Below are 22,004 nucleotides of genomic sequence, written 5' to 3'. Positions count from 1 at the left end.
ACTGAATATCTTTAGGTTTTGGGAATATGTTGAGTGATGTAAATCAATAAAAACTTGAATAGTTCAAGGGGAATGAGGGCTGGTGCTGGTTGTCCTCACCTGTAAGCAGTACTGCAACATGCGGCAGGGTCCAATGGCCACCCTCAGGCCCTCCAGGGCACCCATAACAGCCTGGATCACATGAGGCGATGTCTCAAACACATTGGGCCAAACGTAGTTGAGCAGGTGGTTGAGTGAATCTTCGCAGCCAAAACCATAGACGCCCAGAGACATGTGCTGGACCACGGCACTGGCAGTCTGTCTGTGGACTAAGTCTCTGCAGGACGACAGAAGAACAGGGTCAGTGCTGGTATAAACTAACAGTTACTGGTGTAAACTAGAAATGATAAGCTACTCTCTGTAACCCTCGTCCTCTTATTCACCTGTCCATGAGAGCGTCCTCCAGCAGTGGTGTGACGGCATAGATGTAGTCTTTGCCCATCTCTCCGATGTACTCGAACAGGAAGGAGAGGGACTTGAGCACGCCGTTCTGCACGTTGAGCTCAGGGACACGATATTCATTCATGAGTGCTGGCAGCACTGTAAATGGTGAACAGGTCTCGGCGACGATGGCAATGGCCACGGTCGTGCAGACTCTGTTCTGACGCTCCTGGACCTTCAGGTTGTTGAGCAGAGTGGCCAAAACATCATGGGGACTGAGAGGAGAGAGGAGGGTGAAGTTTAGGTTAAGGTGACATTTGTAAAGACCTCACATTTCTGAAGAGAAACAATCTCTAACGCATCCTGAAGTCAACCCCTGCTGTGACGTGTAACTGAATCCAACCACCTGGCAGCCCTGCTTGGAGCTGCTGGAGAATGTGCAATTGAGTGCAACTAAACATTTTTGATACTCTTGATACTCTTTGGGGATACTTTCTGACACTTACAGAGCTCCCATGTGGTGTTTTCATTTACTTCTTAACACTTTTGTGCATTTTATTCACCAGTCCAATGTTACATTGATGTATAACACTGCTGCCCATGATCTTCTAAAATCTTGTATTTTTTGAGGAAACCAAATTCAGTGCTTTTAAGACTTTAAGATCTGCGTATACCATGGACAGTGACAATTAAATGAAAGTAAATACAAAAATGATTTGGTATTCTTTCATATTCTTACCCGATGGCTTTGGCGATATAACCAAACGTGTTGACGGTGGCTCGGCGGATGGCCTTTTTGTGAGCCTTGAGCAGCTCCAGCAGCTCAAAACAAATCCTCATCCACTCCCTGGCCGACACATATTCAGCACCCCTGAAAATACACGTGAGAAGTAATAGTTAGGGTAAGGTTCTGTGGTTCTCGTGTAACTTCAAGCTGAGGCTTTTATTCCACTAACCTGTCAGCGATCCTGCCCACCAGGTCGATACAGTTCTCCTGCACTTTCTCATGTCTGTTCTTCAGGATGGGAGTCAGACGAGGGAGCAGGTCTTTGATTGGCGGGGTCATCTTGTGCATACCTGGAGTGAAACGGAAATTGTCCATTAGCTATTCAGATGTTTCTTTTTTGTACAACTCTGAAATCTGAATGACCTACAAAGTAAAACTGTGACATACCAATAACATTCACAATGGCCTTCAGTGCTCCCAGGATGCTACCCAACACTTCAGGGTACTCCTCTCCCAGGTACTCGTACAGCACCACACCCAAGTGACCCATCAGTTTCTCCTGCAGTGACAGACAAGGAAAACATGCATCAGTTTCTAAGCTACATCATATACATCACAGTCTGTGTGTGTGTGCTAAGTCTTCATAGCATACCTCCTGGCAGGTCTTCATGACCACAGCTGTACGGGAGATCAGGTCAGCAGCCTGTTGACGGACTTTAGCTGACTTGTTGTTCAGACGCCACAGCACCGTACCGCAGATCTGAGGCAGGTAGGGTTTCACACGCTTCCCGAGGGCATTCACCACTGTGCCAAAACCATTCAACATCACCGAGTCCTGGACAAACAGGAGAAGGGAGGGCATTAATAAAATTATTTGTCTCATTCTGGAAATACTTAACTTTACACAGTCTATTGCAAAATGTGTCATCTCTCTCACCTCTGTTGTCTGTTCCTGGAAGGCGTACAGGATACCGTCGATCAGCTGCTCCTCCAGCTTGTGGTCAATGTCAGCTGCGCCCAGGTTGCCCATGATTTTTTCAATAGTCTCCATCACCATCTTTCTGTACTGCTCAGCCTCATCTTTCAGGTCATCAACAATACGAGAAATGATCTCTGCTGCTCCCACTTTGTTGGCCAACTCCACTGTGGTGTCCACCAACTATACAAGGAGAAAGACTGTTAGAAAACTTCAAGTCTCTTTGTTCTACAACTGCCCACAAAAATAGTTTTAACACCTCAATATCACAATGTTTACAAAACAAAAGTATGATTTCAAGTCAAATGCTTGAATTGTATTCTGCATTCAGGAACAGGAACTCCATATCAAACATTTTAATTTCAAGCCAATGTTCTCTATAGATATGAAGCTTTTTGAAGTTTTTCCCAATGTTACAAAAGGTTGAAAATATTTCAGTGTTTTGTACAAAGGTTTTTAATCCACCTTTTTCTGAAGGTGTTGCAGAAGTGGGAAAGGGAGGGGAGGGCTTTTTGGTCTCACAGATCTAGACTTGACTTCCTCACCCCACTTTTGCACGTTGACAAAATGTGAGTGAATGTTTCATTTTCTGTCTTTTTAATTAATAAAATAAAGTCACACTCCATTAATATATGAAGAAAGGCTTAATGTCTTAATGTTTAATAATTAATGTTTGCTGTAGCAGTTCTCCTTGCTTCTTTTCACTTCAGTGAAACTATGAAATAAAAAAATCTAATTTTGTGGCCAAACAGAACAGAGTTTAAGGGTTTTGCTGTGCACAAACAACTGTGCAAAAAGTTTCATTTTTTCACATCAGTAAATGCACATAATGTGGGTGTTGCATGAGTAACACAAGTGTGTAATTTTTATTTTTCACTTCTTGTCACCTGCTTTTTGCCATTTTACCCTCTCTACATCTCTCATCTGTGGACCATCTCCACAAGAAACAAGAGACCATTGTCACATAACAGAACACAAACTTCTATGTTTGCTAACCTGTCTGTAGTTGCGTCTGTCAAGAGCCATCCTGTGCTGCCAGAAGTGCTTGAAGAAGGGTGGCAGGATCTCGGTCTTAATGTAGTTGGCTTCGACACCATCAGTGCCACAACACTGCTTCACCACCTATGAGACAAAATGGAGGGAACACAAGGGAAGGTCAGAGAAGGAAAATTGCAACTGAGGAAAATCAACAAGGTTTTTGGTCTTCTTAATTGAGCAACAACGCATAGGGTTAATAAAAACACACTATCTGCCAACTCTGAGATCACACAAGGGTTTGTAGATGTGACCAACGGGTGCAGGTTGAGAACAGAGAGGACACAGGTGACAGCTCTGCTAATTCTCATGTTGGTGTTATTATAGCGAACTACTAGCCCTGATGCAACCATGTCGTGGCTGAACAGGCGAGAATGAGTCGCAGGAAGTTACCTAAGGTTTACAGACGTGTGGTCTCAGTCACATTAGTTGAGCACATGACCATTAACTGAGTGACATTATCTGTTTTCTGCCACGTTCTCACCTTGAGCACAATCTTCTTCATCTCCTCATCAGGGGACTGGAACTCTCTGATGAGGATCAACATCACCTCTCTGGTGTAGTAGTTTGCATACTCAGCGTCCATCAGTGGGATCAGGTAACCAATAGCTTTGAGGAAAGCAGCCAAACCCTGGTGACAAAAGGGAAGAAATTATTGTGACCCAGTGATTATGACTTGTAGACCTAATAATAATACGTTTAATTGTCTGATGCTCCAAGCAGAGCATTGATGGTCTTTCATCTGACCTCTGCTGAAAACACCAGCCCCTTCAAGGAAACACTATAGCAAGCAAACATTCACACTGTAGCCACATACAGGTGTAGTGCTGGGTGTTGATCTCACACTGAATACTGTTTGTTCTTCTCTCCAAAAATCTAATGAAAAGTAAATGTGTATCTCTTACCTTTCCTCTGTGCTGTCTGATACCCTTCCAGAGGGGCTTGAGGACTGAGTCAAAGGACTCGATACCGTAGGGTGTGGCAGCTTCCGCAAGAGCGGCTATGGCCAGGGCACTGATGGTCCTCACCTTCTGCTGCTCATCCACCAGACCTGCGGCATCACACATCCACAACCAACAGTCAGAGCCTGAACACATTAAACTGCAGACTTTGTGTGTGAATATAAATTGTTACTGGCAATGAGAAAAACAGATTGGCATAGCTTAGCTGTATGAAAATGATACACAGTTGTTAACAGAGATTTTTTTTTATCTATTTCAGAGATCATTTCAAATGAACTGTAACAATATTTAGTCAGAATGAGATCAGTTTTCCATAAAAGCTGGCTGTCAGCTGAATGGCTGAACATTAACACGTTTCCAGTCAACTGTTTTATTACTGTTTCGAGTCACGTCACCGTCACTATTTATAACCTTATATCTATAACCTTTAATCAGATGAAGGTTTTTAGTCATCGGACGTCTGGATATCAGAGGAACAAACTGAACCAACAGCCCCTTGTGACGTCCTGTATCCACACAAGAGCGTTGGAAAAACATTGATTTCTAACATGAAACTGCTTTAGACCTCTGCAGATAATCGGACTCCCAGTAAAGACCTCCTGAAAAATGAACAGTGCAGGCTACTATTTTTATGCAGCTGGACAGTGTATACACTAGTGGAAAACCTTAATTTGTATTTTCGCTGGAAGATAATTCACTTCATTACATCAATTACACTACATAATGTAATTTCAACATCATCACTAGCTTCTGCATGTGAAAATCAACTTCAAAGGCTGTAGTCAAGTGCATTTGGTTCTTAAGAAGTTTGATAATAATTAACAAAGGACTGACCGTGCTCAATAATCTCCACCAAGCTGCGAAGGTGGGGTAGGATGGCGCAGCCCATGAGGATGGCAATCTGCTGCACGATCTTGATGCCTGTGTGCCGTGCCTGCCAGGATTTCTTGCTTTTACACACGGCTTTGAGGAAGGGCAGGAGGGAGGGAATACCAAGGGCAGAGGCCACCACAGCGAAGGCTCGGGCTGTGGTGTTTCTGACGTACTCATCCATGTTGTCAATGTCAGGTCGCATTGTGGAGATCATCGTAGCCAAACCAGCAGCCTGGGACAGACGGGAGGAGGACAAACGTCAAATATCTGCCACCAGGTAAATCCATATTAATATCAATTAATCTGCTGATTATTTTTTCAATCAATCAGGTACACTCATTCAAAGTACACTCTCTCTGCACTGGTATATGAATGTCACAGATCAACAAGCTATCTGGATAGGTCATGATCGTATAAGTGGTTACTATCTTTCAAATCAATATCAAAAGTTTGTCAATGTACTGTTGTGTAACCAACGAGTGCAGGTTGAGAACAGGCGAGGCGTGAACACCAGGTCTGTGGATTCTCGTGTTGGTATTAATCTAGCGAACGACTAGCCCTGAACTGACCATGGACTGGTCGTACAGGCGAGAATGGTTCGCAGGACCCAGAGTGTGCAAAAAAAGCTCTGCATTACCTTTGCCAAGTTAGAGATGATTTCTCTGCCTTCTACTCTGGCGTAATAGTCCTCATCAATCAGCAGCGGCTCAATCACAACCAGGATCTGGACACAGAGAGGACAAACAGTTAGTTTCTCAAACACAACCCATTTAAAGTAAAATTAAGCTCACATCTTTGACACTGGGCCTACCTTGTGCACGTATGGTCGAACCAGATCATCCAGTTTGTAGAGGATGCGGTCAATCACTTTAACCAGCAGGTGGCGCTCCTGATCCTCCAGGGTGGGCGACATGAGCAGTGGCAGGATCTGGTTGAACAGAGGGCCTGCTCCAAATTCACGCGCCTTGTCTGTGATCTGACGCAGGGCAGCCTATGACAAGAGAGGAAAGGATCAGTCAATCAGATCATGGACCAGTTAGTCTTCAGTCTCAACAGATGTGATGATTTCTGTCTGCTGCTCCCAGCAGAGTATGGTGGTCTACACTGACCTCTACTGAAAGCAGCAGCTCCTCAGAGGGAAGATTCTTTAGCAAGCAAATATTCACACTATAGCCACATACAGGCGTAGTGCTGGGTGTTGATCTTGCAGTGGAAACTGTTTTTGTGTTTCATGCTGTTACAAGCCATGAATGGAAATGGACAGATGATTTAAATTGGAAATCATCAGAGTAACAAGTGACCAACCTTCCTCATGGGTGGTGTTCCATTTTTAATTTTCAGTAGCAGCTTCATGATCTTCCTTTCTTTCTGCTCCTCAGGGCTCAGTGTGGACTCATCCACCTCCACCTAACACAAACCGAGACAAACATGTTAAACTTCAGATAGGACAAACATCCAGCTGTTGATTTTACACTGTTTACATGTCATGCGGAAAAATCTGATGCTCACCAGCAGTTTGTCAAAATACTGGATGTCATCAGGTTTGAGGAACGGGAGGTTTCCCGAGGGCTGGTCATTCATTTGTTTTGTGGTGCGGTCCTCCGCCTGCATGTGGAAACCTGTCATGCCGCCAATAGGAGTGGGCGTGGCCGACAGCTTGCGGGCTGGAGTACGGATTGGCACGTAACCTGCTGGTGGAGGCAAAACCTGTGGAGAAGAAAAATAACCTGTCAGTGCTGTAACAATTTTAAATTACTAGTAACTCATGATTTTGTCACTAAATAATTAAACGCAATAAAAAAGAGGGCACGGACCTTGTATCCCTCTGGAAACATGGCATCTAGCTCCTCATCTGTGAGGGGCCGGTTTCTCTCATCGATTTCCCTCTCCCACCTCCATGCCTGCAGCTGCTCTGGAGTCATGCTCATCAGGTGACCTGAAGAAGACAGAAGAGGAAACTGATTTAAACACATGGTAACACCATCTAATATTATTGCCTGGATTGCCATTGGCTTCAGCAAATCTTTCCTGAGTCCCAAGGAACAAAACAGAAATGAGCTTGTTTACCTGGTGTTGGAGTAGCCATGTTCATAGCTGGTGTTCCTATGGGAGTCTTTCCGGGGGTGAGCAGTGGCGTTGAGGATCCCATCTGACTGGCAGGGGTTTCATCCCACCGAGATTTCCTCTTGCTGGCCCCTGGGGTTGGAGTCTCGCCCACCGACTCATCTCCTCTGTCTGTGCGTGGGGTTTCAGCCCAACCACTCCCGTGTCCCGGAGTCTCTCTTTCTGTCTTTGGGGTTTCGTCCCAACGGTTCTTGCGTACACTACCTGTGGCTCCACCGTGGCCAGGCGTGGCGTGGCCAGGGGTGTCCCTGCCAGGGGTGGCAGCGCCTGCGGGTGTGTGGCTGGGAGTGGGGTCCCACATGCGGGTACTGGGAGTGGCTCCTGGGGTCTCACTGCCTTTAGGGCGGCCAGGGGTTTCGTCCCATCTGCTGTTTGAAGGGGTGTGTGCAGGGGTGTGTCCTGGAGTCTACAAGGGACCAGAAAGGAAGAAAATATTCCACATCATTGGACTCCACCAAGTTACACTATACTGAACACTTATAATAACAATAAATTTACCATAATATTTCTAGCCAGGTAATAATCTTGGCTCACCTCAGCAGTGGTGTCAGCCTGGTCCCAGCTGGACATCTTTTTGGGTGTAGCATTAGAGGGGGTTTGGTCTGCTGTCTGGTCCCAGCGACGCTTGCGTTTTGCGACTGCTTGGGTGGCAGCGGACCCGTTGACAGCTTTCAGGTCCCCTGATTTGGCCTTCTCTGCCAGCTGCTGACGAATCTCTCTCTGGGTGCAAAAAAGGCACAAACATCAGGATTAACGATACAACTGCACTGCAACAAAGGACAGGACTCTCTACAGGCTGTGTGGAAGTAGTTTGCAGTTTATGTTCAAAGAGAACGAACAGTGGGTAGCTGCTTACCTCCTCTTTGGACAGGTTCTGCTCTAACATGACGTCCACATATGACCTGACCTGCAGCTTGGGGTCCGGCGTTTTGCCCCCTGCGCGAAAGAGCACGAACAAGAACATAGGACACTCATCAGTACACACTCCAGGGACCCAAGTGATTACAAACACAGCAAGCACAAACACAGCCAGCTAACCCTGACTCTTTACCAACAGATTAACTTATGTTCCTGTTTTATTAAACAGTTGAATCACAAAACAATTCCTACTGAATTACATACAAATATACATTTGTCTTTCTTACATACAGTCATAGCATTCTAATGAAAAACAAGCAGATACATAGAGAGGAAGAGCTGTGGTTGTGGTGTTTTCTTTAAGTGGATTAAGAAGTTATAGCCATCACTGATGCAGGGGTCCTGGGCTGTGCTCTTCAGAATACGTACACTTTCAGTGCCAAGGGTCCTTCTGCAGTCAGACTTCAACCGGCAGAAAAGAAGCCTAGAAAAATTTCTCTTTACCATTAGTAACACTTTGGAAAAGGGTTTGAACTCACACACAACAGTATACCACCTGTGTTGCATTGATTTATGGCACTCAAAAACAAGTATCTTCTTGGGGCACAACCTCAAAACTAGGAAAAAAATTAATGTGAGACCCTGTGGTCCAGATTCCTAATTAATTAAACTAGCAGATAAAAATGAAGTCAAGATTTTGTCTAGGAATGGAATTACCACATTACAGTCAAATACAGAAGTATTTACTTTGCATTAAAATATAAAATGAGGCAAATGATAATGATAAATCAAGCCCAACTGTCAATATAAGATGATATGACATGCCAGCACCACAATGACTCTTAACAGCACTGGTCAGTATTTAATCGTCATACATTTAGATCTTGACTTCCTTTCCAGGACAAAGGTAACTGATAAAATAAAGCACAGATACGCAGTCAAATATTTGGGCAGTAATTTTCCATCGTATATACATGGGAAATTTTTATCAAAATTTGTTGGAAAGTGATAAGCCAAATATAAAAGCTTAAAAGAGGCTCTCAGGGGGTTGGGGTTTGTTGTAGCTGGGCTGCATCTGATTCCCCTCAAAGGCCCCAAACAAGCAGCCAGTGGACCCTGACCAAACTGACAAGTTCACAGTTCTCTGTGTTCCCCATAACCTACACAGGATGATTGCTGCACCCTTAACAGAGTGCAGTACAGGACTGGCAAAGCAGTACTGCTGTAGGAGAGAAATTAAGGACAGTTAGTATGGGCCTGTGGTATCGTGGTACACAATTTTCTTGATAACATATTTCTATTTTACAGAGAGAGTTGTAAAATAAAAATATATTTTACACAACAACTTTGTACAAAGAGCTCTCTCTACATGCAGGCTTCATTTAAGCCCTACCTAGACCAACCTGAAACATTCAGGCCATTTAAGCTCTGGGGAGTGAAGATGCAATAAAAATGGAAAGAAAGAACTGGCTGCCTCATAATTATTGTTTGTTGCTAAAATCTAGCATGTTCCTACAGTTACAGTGCCATTTCCAGGCAGTTTGAAAACTATAAGAGTGGTTAGTTCATGATAAGCTACATAAAGTCAACCTCAATGAGCCTAGAAATTATGATCTCCAGATCTGTGAGAAAAGCTGGCTGCACTTATAAGTAACTTACAATTACCTTGTTATGCATTGTCCAAGGACTTCATATATCCATCATATCTGGCAAGCCAGCAGTGGTGGTTAAGTTTCCAAAAGACATTGACTGACAAATTCTTGATAACTTTTATGTTCTTATATATAACTCTAATGACTCTGGGTTGACTCCGCCATAAGAAACCCATTTCTCTCCTCTGCCTGTCTTGGGATCTATAGCTCTGTCTATGAGCAAAACGGTTATTGTTTAGCATCAGCTACTTACTGTGCACAGCACAGCATAGCGCAGCACATTAGCAGGTCAATTACACCATAGCTAACCTTCAAACTTCCTCTTCTTCATATGCTAAGACAAGAAGACACTGCACTTTCCCATCATAATTTAAGATGACGCTAACATGGGATTGTTAACCCTTCGACTCACACACAACCCATCTGCGACCCATGTTTGTTAGGTGAATTACCCCTTTGAACATTTCACACCTAACCACCTATCCCACTGAAAAGCATGGTAACCCTACAGTGGGTTTAGCTTTATTTTACTGCACACACCAGGGTAACCCTTTTATTTTACATATCAAAATCATTGCAATAATATTTTTCCACATCAAACATGCTAAAAACAAACTATGACCCCACACTGACATTTCTGGCAAAGTTGAAAGTTGGTGCAAATTCATATCACACGTTAGGAGGAAAAGGTACAACCAAGACACAAAAAATTCTTTGACCGCGCAGGATTGACCACAGGGAAGGCATCGAGTCTGGGAAGCAAGTTATTGCATTGTGGTCGAAGGGTTGAACAGCAAAACTATGGGTGTGAAACCATTGGTAGTCATGGGGGGTCACAAAAAAGTGAACGTGAGACAGGGGGAGGAAATGGGGAAGATGTAATGAGAAAAAATGGCTAATTACCGTCTGCAAAGGGGTCGAAGGGGAGATGATCATCTGTCTGCGCCGGGCTTTGTATTCATCTTCCCGTTCTGCCGATCTTCTGTGGACGGTGCTCTGCGAATGGATCGTACTGCAAAACGAAGATGGGGTAAAATGTGTAAGTGTATGAATCAAAGAAGACAGGATGAAGCTGATATTGTGAAACGATAAATTAACACATACTTGCTCATCTGACTGAGGAATGGCATTGAGACTGTGCATGGTACCCTGGCTCTTTTGACCCAACAGGCTTGTCGATGTATCGTCTTCATCATCCTGAGGAAAGAAGAAGAATCTCACCAAAATGGCAACTCTCTAGCTCATATGCGACAGGCAAAAGCAAATCAAGCTCCAGAAAAAAATAATGGAATTGCAACAGATTGGAAATTGATAACACAACACTGTTTAGACAACGAAGGACTTCACTTGGACTTGGCTGCTGTGAGACTCAATTAGGTTAGATTTGAAGGCAAAAAGCTGAAGAAACTTCACTTGATGACCATGAATATCAGAAAATGTAACATTGTGCATAGTTTTGCCTTTTGACACTCTGCCAAACTGTTGTGAGTAATTAATAAAAGAACTGGGATGCTTGCAATATCTACACAACATAACACACTTCCATTTGCAGCTGCTGGCACCAAATTTAAGGGAGAAAATTAACTTAGATGAGAGAAATTAGCTCCTGTTGTAACATTAATTAGGCTATTCATGTAAATGGGTAGCTTAATAGATTCCTCTATTCATAATCAGCATTTCAGCTTGTTTCCCCCATGGCCAATGGAAATGACTGATGCAAAGCCATGTGTTTGGCTCACTGCTTCAGATGTGGGCCTTAAGTTCTACATTACACTGTAAAAACTTTAGGAACATGTATCTATGCTCTGGGTAGGGAAACACTTACATCCTCCTGTTCGTTGGCAGCGATGGATGTGACATATCCGGCAAAGCGACTGTCACTGCCTCCATAGATCTCCTGGTCATAAAAGCCAGTGGAGTCGAGGCCCACTCCCTGCTCACCATCCTCCGCCAGCAAGGAGGCCTTCATCCCCTGGATCTCCAGGATCTGGGCTTCGATATCTGCAGGAAATAAACAAGAGAGGGTGAGAGATTGGAGAACTGCCAAAAGATTAAACTCCATTGTACAAAATACGCGAATATGGGAAAAATTATGCTGTGTATTTTCCTCTTTGGATGACACTAGAAACCTTCCAAAGCTGTGCATTTGAGAATGGTGTATTTGTTTTCTACTGATACATAGATAATTTTTCTTTCCCTTATTTCAAATTAATACCATTAAATAGAAGATGCAAATAAGATATAATTAAATTCCTGGAGAGTGGGTGTAGCCGTCTGCCAAAGGCAAAGTGTAAACTGAGCACCTTTCTTTTATACTGTATTTTCCCGTAGGCATCACAGCAATGTAATAAAAATATAAACATGTCTTTTACATTATATACTGATCGCAAGAGAACACATTAGCAAACAGCAGCTCCAACAAATCAGATGCCCTGCTTTGCTAGTTAAGGAGAAACGTGAGGGAAACGCAAATAACATAGTGAGCAGCAACTCTCTAATGATTTTACTGTCGTGAAAGAGTGTTCATCATAGTCTAAGACTTTACACGGCTTAAAACACATCTTTAAATCAATGAAACTTTAATTATATTGATGAAAACTGAAAACATGGGGATTTTAGTTTTTTGCTCCAATATTGACCACATCTGATCAGGCCCGGCTCGGAAACCACTATTGCTAAACTTAGCAGTCATGGACCACATTATCACAGAGAAGCTGGCGACTGTTAAAAACACAGTTTCAGACTTGAGAAAGCTGGAGAACTTCAGCGTCGTGTGGACATATTGGTAACGTGAGGTCGAGTCGTGTTGTCAACTGGGTTAGCCGTATGAAAGGCGCCACAACAGTCAAACAGCAGTAAATAAATAGCTATTACTGAGAGCTAGTTGTATGGCAAAACGTGTGTTTAATGGACGCCGATTGGTATCGTGGTGACGTTACATATAAACAAAATAACCGCTAAAAAACGATAAATGCTGCACAGTGCTGGTGGCTAACTAAAGCTAACGAGCTACAAACCAGCGCCATTATCTAAACCGTCCGCATTGTGTCGTAGCACGGCCTGCCGCGGATCACGTTTAAAACAACAAGTTCATGCATCAATCCGTGCTACAGACACTGCAGCATTTACAGTAACAATTCCCGATATATGCTATTGTGAAACAGACATCTGAAAAGGAGGCTGTTTATGATTTTTTCCAAATAATTTACCTTCGTGCGTTTTGGCGATCTTCGCCATTTTGGTGATGGTTGCTGGAGTCTGAAACCGGATGTGCGTTAATCCAAACTTCCGTCTCTTCCGAGCTGCTCTCAGATCAGTTTTAACATGGTTCTTGATCACTAATTGTAAACATATATATATATATATGTACTCTGATAATTACTTTATTAAAACTATCAATACCATTGTGGAAACATACTCAGTAGTGCTTTCAAGTTTTTACTTTAAGGTACTAAATTATTGCCATCAAAATGTACTTTAGGAACAGAGAGTGAAAGCACTAATTGTGTAAAATGACCCATTTCAAATTATTATTATATTAATATTATTATTATTACAATCAGCCTCTTTAAACCAAAATAATATAATAGCTGTAACTGATTATGGGAAATGTTTGCCCAGATTATAAATCAATAACACAGTGATTGTGTGTGTGTGTGTGTGTGTGTGTAACCTTAAAGCAAAGTTAACTTGGATGTGTAAATTAAGACCGATTGCCTAGCAGGGCGTCCCCGTTAATAAGGTAAGTTTCTAACTCTCAAGAGCAGTTAAAAAAAACTTGTTTTTAACAAAGTTATCTTAAGAGGCAGGTAACATTGTACGTATTAAACATATTGGACTCATAGACTGCGTAGGAATTTGACCTATACATGCAGGCGCCGCCTAGATGTATTGGGCCAATCGGCGGTGCATAGTAAGGTTACACTACAGTGCAACCTGATCCTGAGCCAACATCTCGTGACATTCCTGCGGCGCGCGGTCGTGCGCGCGAGGCACAATACGACAGCAGCGCCGTCTGACGAACGGCAAGACTGGCCAATGGAGAACGTTCGGAGGGTGCGTTTGGTCCTATGGCAGACCAACTTTTGAAGAGGGCGTGGCGTTGCAGGGGGGTACTGAATCTACGGGCACTGATGCCTGACAGGGAGCGGAGAGATCCATCAAAGAAGGGAAGATGGCGAGAGGCGGACGGAGCTTGAGAAAAATAGCTGAGTGCTTGAAACAGTTACCTTCTGTAGCCAGCAGGGATTTACAGACCAAGAACAACGTCAGGTAAAATTTTATCTCTTTACTTTCGACAAAACCTGGAAAGTGTAGAGTGTGACAAACGAAGCTGAGGTAGCCGTTAACATTACTTAAAACATTCACTTAGCTTAGGTTAGACCTTAATACGTAGCAAACAAAAGAACTCAAACTAGTAACCTTAACACCTAAGACAACTAACTAACGTGGTGACACTTGAAGTTCCTCTGTTTAGCATTGATAAGTAGGATACAAACATTCATAAATGGTTTACAACAATCTGAAACGTAGTTGTACAGAAGTCTTAACTAATGTATTTGTCAACCATTATAACTCCTCTTGTGGGCAACAGGTGGAGGCTCCTGTAGAGAATCATAACAAGCTGTAATGATATAAATATGTTGTAAATACAGTTTTATGTAAGTTGTGTGTAAATACTGTACTTATGTGGTGGAATGCAGCTAAGCATTTTTACCTAAGTGCAATGCTCAAGCAAACCTTTGAGGTGTTGTTGAACTGCAGAGAGGTGTTTTTATTGTTTACCCTTATTTGAAATAAATGGGTGGACAAAATAGTTGAAACACCTGTATGCAATACAGTTCAGCAGCACCACAAACTGCAGCCTTTAAAGTGACCATCAAGTTAAGACACCCGTTTGATACAGCTTCGACAATCACGGAACATCCTAACCTTCGTGAAGGAGGATTTATTGCAAAATTGATGTTTTAGTCCGCTTTAGTTTTAGCCAAATGTTCCTAATAAATTGCTACCTAAGTTACAGTTGTAGACAAGTACTGTAGTGGTGGAATGCAACTAAGCGTTTTTACTCAAGCGTTTTACTTAAGTGTAAGTACCGATACCACAGTGTGAAAATATTCTAGTTAGTAACTAGTAACTAAAGGTGTCAAAAATGTAGAGTATGGAATAGAAGTGTAGTGTAGCATAAAATGGAAATGGAGTAAGTAAGTAAAAATTGTACTTTAACTTTAAGTATAAAGTTAATCAGTTACACTTCACCGCTGATATACCGGATTTGTCAACAATTACAACATATTCTATGAAACATTATTATTACAAGTGTGTGGTATTTTCTCCAGGGGGATTTTCATTAGTCCTAAACATATTGCTAAATATTATATCTGCTTAAAATATATATTATAGTGTGTTATAAGACATTTATAAATACTAAATAGGGAACTTAAAAAAAGAGTTACCATTAACATTCAACATTCATATGATTCCTCCAGCACATGCCTCCATATCACCTGATTCCTCGAACATCATAATTACTTGTTGTTATACATGTTTTAGCATCAAGATGATAACCACTACAATATACTGTTAGGTTGAGTAATCTTTTATTTATTATTATTATTATTATTATTTATATGTTTTATAATTCAACTTTTAGTCTGGAGAGTAACTAGTAACTATACCTGTCAGATAAAGGTAGTGCAGTTAAAAGTACAATATTTTCAGTATGAAGTGGCAGAAAATTTAAATACCTGACAAAACCTGGGCTAAATTCTAAATAAATTACATGCCACCACTGCAGCCTAACCGTCTAATGTAGTGCAAAAGTGAGCTATGGATATTAACTACTTGACAGAAGAACTGTTGCATCTGTATGATGGTTTGCGTTATCTCAGGACAGCCATTTTTTTCTGGGGTTTAAGTCCTTGGGAGGAAGGGTTTTTGCGTGCCAGCTGAAAGGTGTAAGATAAGACCACTGCCAGTACTTTCCTGAGGGGAGAACTCAACTGAAATCCAAGTTCACCTCTCGCACAATGTTAGGAAAAGAATAAATTGTTTATTAGTGTTTTTTCAGGAAAAGGGAGGTGGAATGTTCAGATTTTGTCCTGCATCTGCGCCCTTTTGGGGTCAGGTGTAACACTTAACTCTGTATGCTGGCACGAACTTGTCAGTTTGAGGTCAGTACCATGTGTGTCGGCTATATCACATTTCAGGTAGTGGTGAATGGACTCTCTTTGAAGTGACCTGCAGAGCCAGTATTGCAACAGGAATTTGAAGCAGCACATCGTGAGAAGCACAGAATAGGTTTCATGGGTTTAAGCTAATGATGACATTGATATTGTCACATCACATTAAGCGGTGACATAATGGGTAGTTAAAGCTAAACATACACTTTGAGAGTTGTGTTGTGCTTCCAACCATCCAGTGCCAGGGACATCGTGGGACGGGGTGCCACAGGTGCCATGGGTGACGGCCAGGCACAAATCAGTCAGTCACAGTGACCCTGGATGCTGCTTTTGTCACGAGTAGCATAATTTGAATTATATGTTCATAAACCTCTGCTGAGTTTACAAGCCAGTTTTTTTTTAACCATCCAGGATTAACAGAGTCCTCCCATTCATGGTGTCAGGGACAATCTGACTGAGTGATCCTTCTGGCTGGAAATGCTGGAAATAGAACTGAAAGCTGCAATGATTAGTTGATTGATCAGTCTATCGATAGAAAATTAATTTGCAACTATTTTGATAATTTTGTGAATCCTTGTCGTTTTTCTGAACAAAAAAAGCTAAATATTTGCAGCTTCTCAAAAGTGATATCAGGGAGTAAACTGAATATGTTCAGGGTTTGGACTGTTGATTTAACACAAACCAACTAGTCTATTTGAATGTATTACCTTGGACTGTGGGAAATTATAACTTTGAATAAATATTATTATTTGACATTTCATTGACAAATTGATCAGTGGAGAAAATAATTGCCAGATCAATAAGGAAATAATAATTACTTGAGGCCCTTCAAATTATTATTAAGATTATTCTGACTAATCACTTAATAATATTTTGATCATTGGTTTGGTTGATTAAAAGTGAAGGAACCTGCTGTCAGAGCCCAATGTGACTTCTACAAATGACTGATTTTGTTTGAACTGTAGTAACTTTAAATTTAACTTGACTTTAAATTTAGACAACAATTGACTGAAACAATTGACATTTCCAATGTCAGTTGTTTAAAGAGCTGTCAATTGTTCAGCTCAACAGTTGTCGTGGGATCAAATATTTATTGTATTTTCCAGCCAGGACTCAGTATGTCAGACAGTGTGTCAGAAAAACTGTCTGCTGCTGGAAAACTGAAGTCCAGTCATTGATCTAATTCTGCAGGTTCTCTCCAAACAGAAAGTAGGCTACATGTATGAAACGTAGACAGGCAGGAAGTCACAGAACTGGGTTGAGCAAGACCAGGTAGTTAGGCTGCGCAGGGTTTTAGGTCTTTCAGGCTAGTAGTAAATTTGGTGCCCTTGACCTTGTTCCGTTTTGGTTTACAGGCAACTGTTACCTGTTTGATTTCAGTGACTAATGCTTGGGAGGTGTTGCAAGAAGGCTTTCCATTTAAAGTGTCCTCTTCTCCAGGAATAAAGGCTTATGTTGCAGCTTTGATCTTGATTTATAGTTATTATAGGTTATTAGCACTAGGCTTTGTGTAGATGGAAATCATAGAAAACTAGTCGTTGTTCTCAAGAGTTCCTGTCCCCTTAATGTTTGTTACAGAAAAGATTAAAGCTACTGTAATCTGTATTTTTATAATCATATCAGAGGACAGTTTGGCAATGTGAAAGTTGTCTCTGGTAGTGATTAACCTACAGACATTTGCCGGCTGAATCTGCAGCTCCTTTTGGCTCAATCGAGCTTCATGAAGAATTTCAGCTCATTATTTGTTTTGGTTCACTTTCACTTGCTCTATTTGAATCATTTTCAGCAGCAGCAGGCTGTTGTCAGACTAAAAGCTCTTAAAACCCTCTGTCCACTACCTGCTCAGCAACAAACACCAGACAGACACAGTTAAAGAGCAGCTGGTTACCTTGTGGAGCATGTTGCAGCTTAAGAGCCAGATATTTCCCTCTAATGTTGCTCTGTTACTGCTAGATATGTAAATAATTAACCATTTGCACATTTGAGGCTAGAATGGGCTCACACCAAAGGAGACATTTTACTTTTCAGTGAAGTAGTAAAAGAGGAATAACAACATTTTCAAGAGAATTTTGATAAAAATAGAAAAGTTTATTTAGAGCCCATTAGCTACTGTATCACACCAACAAATGAGACAACACAAATCAACAGCACTTACATTCAGCTCATAACAGCTACTCAATATATATGGGGTATTTGTCATTATGATATTTCAAATAAAAATTAATGAATGAATTCAATAATCAGATTTTCATGAAAGATTTTCATGCTTTATTGCAGCTACGAACCAGTCAAGCTCCTCTGTTTACTCACAGTTTCTTTAAATTACTCACAGAAGTAGCTTATTATATTGCTAGACAGTAATCAAACTGTATCTTGTGACAGATATTTTGGATACCAGTGTACTGCTCCTGCTCTGTTTTGTGGTTCATGACAGTTTACTTTATTGATTCAAATCCTCACCCTGTTGGTCTCTGTATTGTTTGTTTTGTGATCAGATACCTGTCGTCATGTGGGATCCTGATGACGCAAATGCCTCCCCTGCTGGGTACAGCCATGCCAGGGCGCAGCGTTGTGTTGCCTGCCCGCAGCTTCTTCAACCTTGCCGATTCCTTCTCCAAGAGGAAGGAGTACTCCGAGAGACGAATCATTGGGTGAGTCTAAGTGGTGGTCAAAGGTTGAAGGTCACATTGACCTCACAAAACACGTTTTTGGCCATAACTCTCATCCGATTCGATTTTGGTTGTCTTCCTGATACATTTGCATATTAATGAGGTAAAACTGATTTTGCTTTGATGCACAGACGTCCCAGTACACTTTAAGGGAGCAACATTCAAATACAATAATATAAAACTTTAAAATGCAGATTTTTAAATTCCAATCACGTTTTGAATGCTGGTGCGCTGGCTCTGTATGACGTGCTAAATGTCCTCCTGTGTTCCATAGAGAGGTCATAATCACTAAATCTGCTTGTATAAATAGACGCAAGCGGCGGCAGCTATTTTCCCTCAGCTGGAGTGATGCAGTTACATAGTAGAGTTGGAGACTGTCTCCATTTGTCTCTCATTCATTACACCTTGCCTTTATTTTGTTTATTATTTTATTATGCTTTTTTCCTTTCCTCTTGAATTCTTTTAGCTCTCCTCATCTCTTCCTCCCTCCCTTTCTCTCTCTATCTTTGCTCCTCATTGACCTAGATTTTACTGGGTCGTGCCAGACTTGTCTAGTGTTACATCACAATTACCAACCTTCACCTGTTTCCTGACATGCAGCTCTGCATGGTTGTATTTGCACACTCCGAGTTTATGGCTCTTTCCATCCTTGACTCTTTAGGTATTCCATGCAGGAGATATATGACGTGGTGGCCGGTGTGGAAAACTACCGCCTCTTTGTTCCCTGGTGTAAGAAATCTGATGTGATCTTCAAGCGATCTGGGTTCTGCAAGGCCAAACTAACTGTTGGCTTTCCTCCTGTGGTGGAGAACTACACCTCTCTTGTCACTACAGTACGCCCCCACCTGGTCAAGGTATGGCAGTGCCATCAGAAATCAGCAGACAGAGCGATAAAAAGTTTAGCAGTCAGTAGCAGTATTAGAGGACTTGAGTCAGTTAGAAGTCTTGGTTGCAATTAATGTGTATTTGTTGCTTGTCAGGCATCCTGTTCAGACGGTAAACTGTTCAACCACCTGGAGACAGTTTGGCGCTTCAGCCCTGGCCTCCGGGTTACCCTCGTACCTGCACTGTGGATTTTGCTGTAAGCCTGTGAATATTCTCATTCATCCAGGTCATAGTTATCTCAAGGAAAGTTTTAATCGAAAGCAACCAGGTTGGTTGGACCAGTCCCAGCCTGGTCAGCTGCGAACACAAACTGATGAAGCCTTTTGGATGAGAGGTGAAACGTCTTCTAGACTACAACTAAGTCCAGTTGCTTTCGATTAAAACTTTCCTTGAGATATTTTGCTGTAAGCAGCAGGCAATCTGCTGTCAAACCTGCGAAGAGAGAAAAAGTAGGGGAGGGTGATTCACATAAGAACTGACTGACAAATCCCCCAAAAAATTTTTGTATTCACTGTAACATGTGCAAATTCAAGAATAATCTGGTAGTTCTTCTCCTGAAAAGGTACATTTTGGATTTAATGACTTAATGATTAGCTTTAAAAGACAAAGGGTGAAGTATTTTGTGAATACAGTTGCTGTGTCTACAATTGTATACTTCAGTTCTTACAGTTATATGCACTACACTGTGTACACCTTCATCTGTGCTAACAACTTGTCCTCCTTCTTTAGCTGCTATTTCACAAGTTTGAAAATACATTGGTGGTCCTCCTTTTCTGCTGCATAGCCAAGATTGCAACAATTGAGGGAGAGAAGTGTCCATTGTTCCATACTCAACTTTGACTGTTTGAGTCACCATCCTGGTTCTTATAGTGCACTGCATGTTTCCAAACTTGTCAGTGTGAGAACACGCAGAAACAGGGAGTTTTAGAAACAGCAACACAGACATCCACATTCACTTCTTGATTGGGTCTTATCAATCTCAACATATCCTTCCCTAAGTCATCATTTTAAAATGCCCTTTTAAAATGACAACATACTAGGTTGGACAGCCTCAGTTGAAAAGAGAAGAAAGGAGACAAATTGCACAAATTGCGAGAATCATGTTAAAATAGAGAATTGATCCTGTTTTGAAATTGTTAGATTGCTAAAGATTCCCACCCCTAGAGAAGGGAAGGGAAATATTTAACCTTTGCTCCGTGTGTGTCCTGTGATCATGTGTTGGTCCTTCCATGTGTCTGAACTTGGCCTGTCTTCAGCTGCAAGTGTTGTATTTCTCATTGGATCAGTTTCAAACACACACAGACCTCTGACGTGTATACAGTATGAAATTCAGCTGCTAACTTTATCCTCTCCTCTCCCTCCCTCCTCCTCGCCTCTCTCTCCACAGATCTCCTTTGAGTTTCGCTCGCTCCTCCACTCCCAGCTCGCTCACGTCTTCTTCGATGAGGTGGTGAAGCAGATGGTGTCAGCATTTGAGCGTCGCGCCTCCAACGTATACGGTGCAGAGACGGTTATCCTCGTGAGCTCATGTTCCACGAGATTCACCACACGTAGCGTTGCCCCTGACACACAAACACAGATAACGCAGACAAACACAAAGCCCGATGCCAAAGAGAAATGAGAGGGGGGAAAGTGTAGACAGAAAGAGAGACCCTGTGTTCTAACTGCAGTGCCTTTCCCACAACAATGACCAAATTCCAACGATTTCCTATCTCATCTTTTATAACTGATGTGGATCCACCTGCTAATTTTCACCTTGGTGCTAAACATTTCAACATTATTTGCACTGTCATTCCCATTATCAGAGCTCAATCTGTGCCTGGTTGTGAAACTGAGCTCACAGGTTATGAGTGTGAGGTGAAATCATGGCTTAGCAGCGCTGTCAGTCGTGATTGGTCAAGTGAGCATGTCATCACATCTGTCAACATTAGCTACACTGCTCTAACTACCTTACAACCACTTCAGATTTAAAAAGCTGCTGCAGGAAGACAGTATGTCCTCCAGAAGCTCTGGTAGTTCAACTTATTTGTCTGCTCATGGTGACGTGTTACATCCTGTCATCTCACTCATATGTTTGATTCATTAGTTGATTAATAGATATAGATTATAATGAATATCCTTGGGTGTTGGACTCTTGGACCTGGACATTTTCACAATTTTCTGCATTTATAGACTAAAGAATCAATCAGTTAACTGATAATTTAATTAGTTGCAGGCCTATTAGACTAATTTTCATTCAGTGAGATTGATTTTGAGATGTATAGTATTTGATTTTCAGGGAGTTAAGTGCATATCACCTGTATTGAGATCCAGGCTGCAACTATTTCATCATCGATCTGCTGACATTTTTGTCTCAATTAATTGATTAGTTGTTTGGTCTAAAATGTTCAGTTATATTTATGTAAAACGGAAAAACAGAAAGTCCTTAAAGGAGCAGGAACAAGTTGATTCTTGACATTTTATCTTTATAAATGATCCCGCTGTAGTTGGGATGCAGATGAGCCCACCAGAGGTTGTATGAGAGAAGGGAACATTTTAAGATATTTCCCCCTTTAGCAGGTCTGTGCCTGAGGTGAAGCTACTTGAAGTTGTAGTGTTGACTAAATCTTATAATTTAGTCAGTTTGGATAATGGTAAATGC

At 41.8% G+C, this 22,004-nt stretch overlaps 2 protein-coding genes across 41 annotated transcripts in view; one reads left to right on the top strand and one right to left on the bottom strand.

Annotated features, from left to right (window-relative positions):
• sf3b1 (splicing factor 3b, subunit 1) overlaps positions 1 to 22,004 on the bottom strand; it is a 69,161-nt gene that overhangs the window by 750 nt on the left and 46,407 nt on the right. For 7 of the 39 annotated variants that reach the window (XM_051078041.1, XM_051078001.1, XM_051077835.1 and 4 more), the window contains 17 exons: positions 7,061 to 7,523; positions 6,808 to 6,929; positions 6,503 to 6,700; positions 6,299 to 6,400; positions 5,805 to 5,984; positions 5,631 to 5,717; positions 4,955 to 5,225; positions 4,064 to 4,209; positions 3,643 to 3,789; positions 3,120 to 3,245; positions 2,085 to 2,306; positions 1,800 to 1,982; positions 1,595 to 1,706; positions 1,377 to 1,497; positions 1,160 to 1,291; positions 423 to 695; positions 100 to 316 (listed from right to left, as the gene is read on the bottom strand). In XM_051078041.1, the coding sequence (XP_050933998.1) occupies positions 100 to 316; positions 423 to 695; positions 1,160 to 1,291; positions 1,377 to 1,497; positions 1,595 to 1,706; positions 1,800 to 1,982; positions 2,085 to 2,306; positions 3,120 to 3,245; positions 3,643 to 3,789; positions 4,064 to 4,209; positions 4,955 to 5,225; positions 5,631 to 5,717; positions 5,805 to 5,984; positions 6,299 to 6,400; positions 6,503 to 6,700; positions 6,808 to 6,929; positions 7,061 to 7,523 (3,102 nt within the window). Of the gene's footprint in view, positions 1 to 99; positions 317 to 422; positions 696 to 1,159; positions 1,292 to 1,376; positions 1,498 to 1,594; positions 1,707 to 1,799; positions 1,983 to 2,084; positions 2,307 to 3,119; positions 3,246 to 3,642; positions 3,790 to 4,063; positions 4,210 to 4,954; positions 5,226 to 5,630; positions 5,718 to 5,804; positions 5,985 to 6,298; positions 6,401 to 6,502; positions 6,701 to 6,807; positions 6,930 to 7,060; positions 7,524 to 7,651; positions 7,838 to 7,973; positions 8,054 to 8,404; positions 8,460 to 22,004 lie in introns of those variants that run through there. The other 32 variants (XM_051077930.1, XM_051077914.1, XM_051078466.1 and 29 more) reach the window with 20 other exon arrangements.
• The window catches only part of coq10b (coenzyme Q10B), an 86,052-nt gene continuing 77,799 nt past the window's right edge, over positions 13,752 to 22,004 (top strand). For both annotated transcript variants that reach the window (XM_051078947.1, XM_051065346.1), the window contains exon 1: positions 13,752 to 13,899. In XM_051078947.1, the coding sequence (XP_050934904.1) occupies positions 13,802 to 13,899 (98 nt within the window). In that variant the 5' untranslated portion in view covers positions 13,752 to 13,801. The remainder of the gene's footprint in view (positions 13,900 to 22,004) is intronic.

Source organism: Lates calcarifer, linkage group LG1 (genome assembly GCF_001640805.2).
Source record: "Lates calcarifer isolate ASB-BC8 linkage group LG1, TLL_Latcal_v3, whole genome shotgun sequence".
NCBI classification, from domain to species: Eukaryota; Metazoa; Chordata; class Actinopteri; family Centropomidae; genus Lates; species Lates calcarifer.
This window is presented reverse-complemented; position numbering and strand designations above follow the sequence as displayed.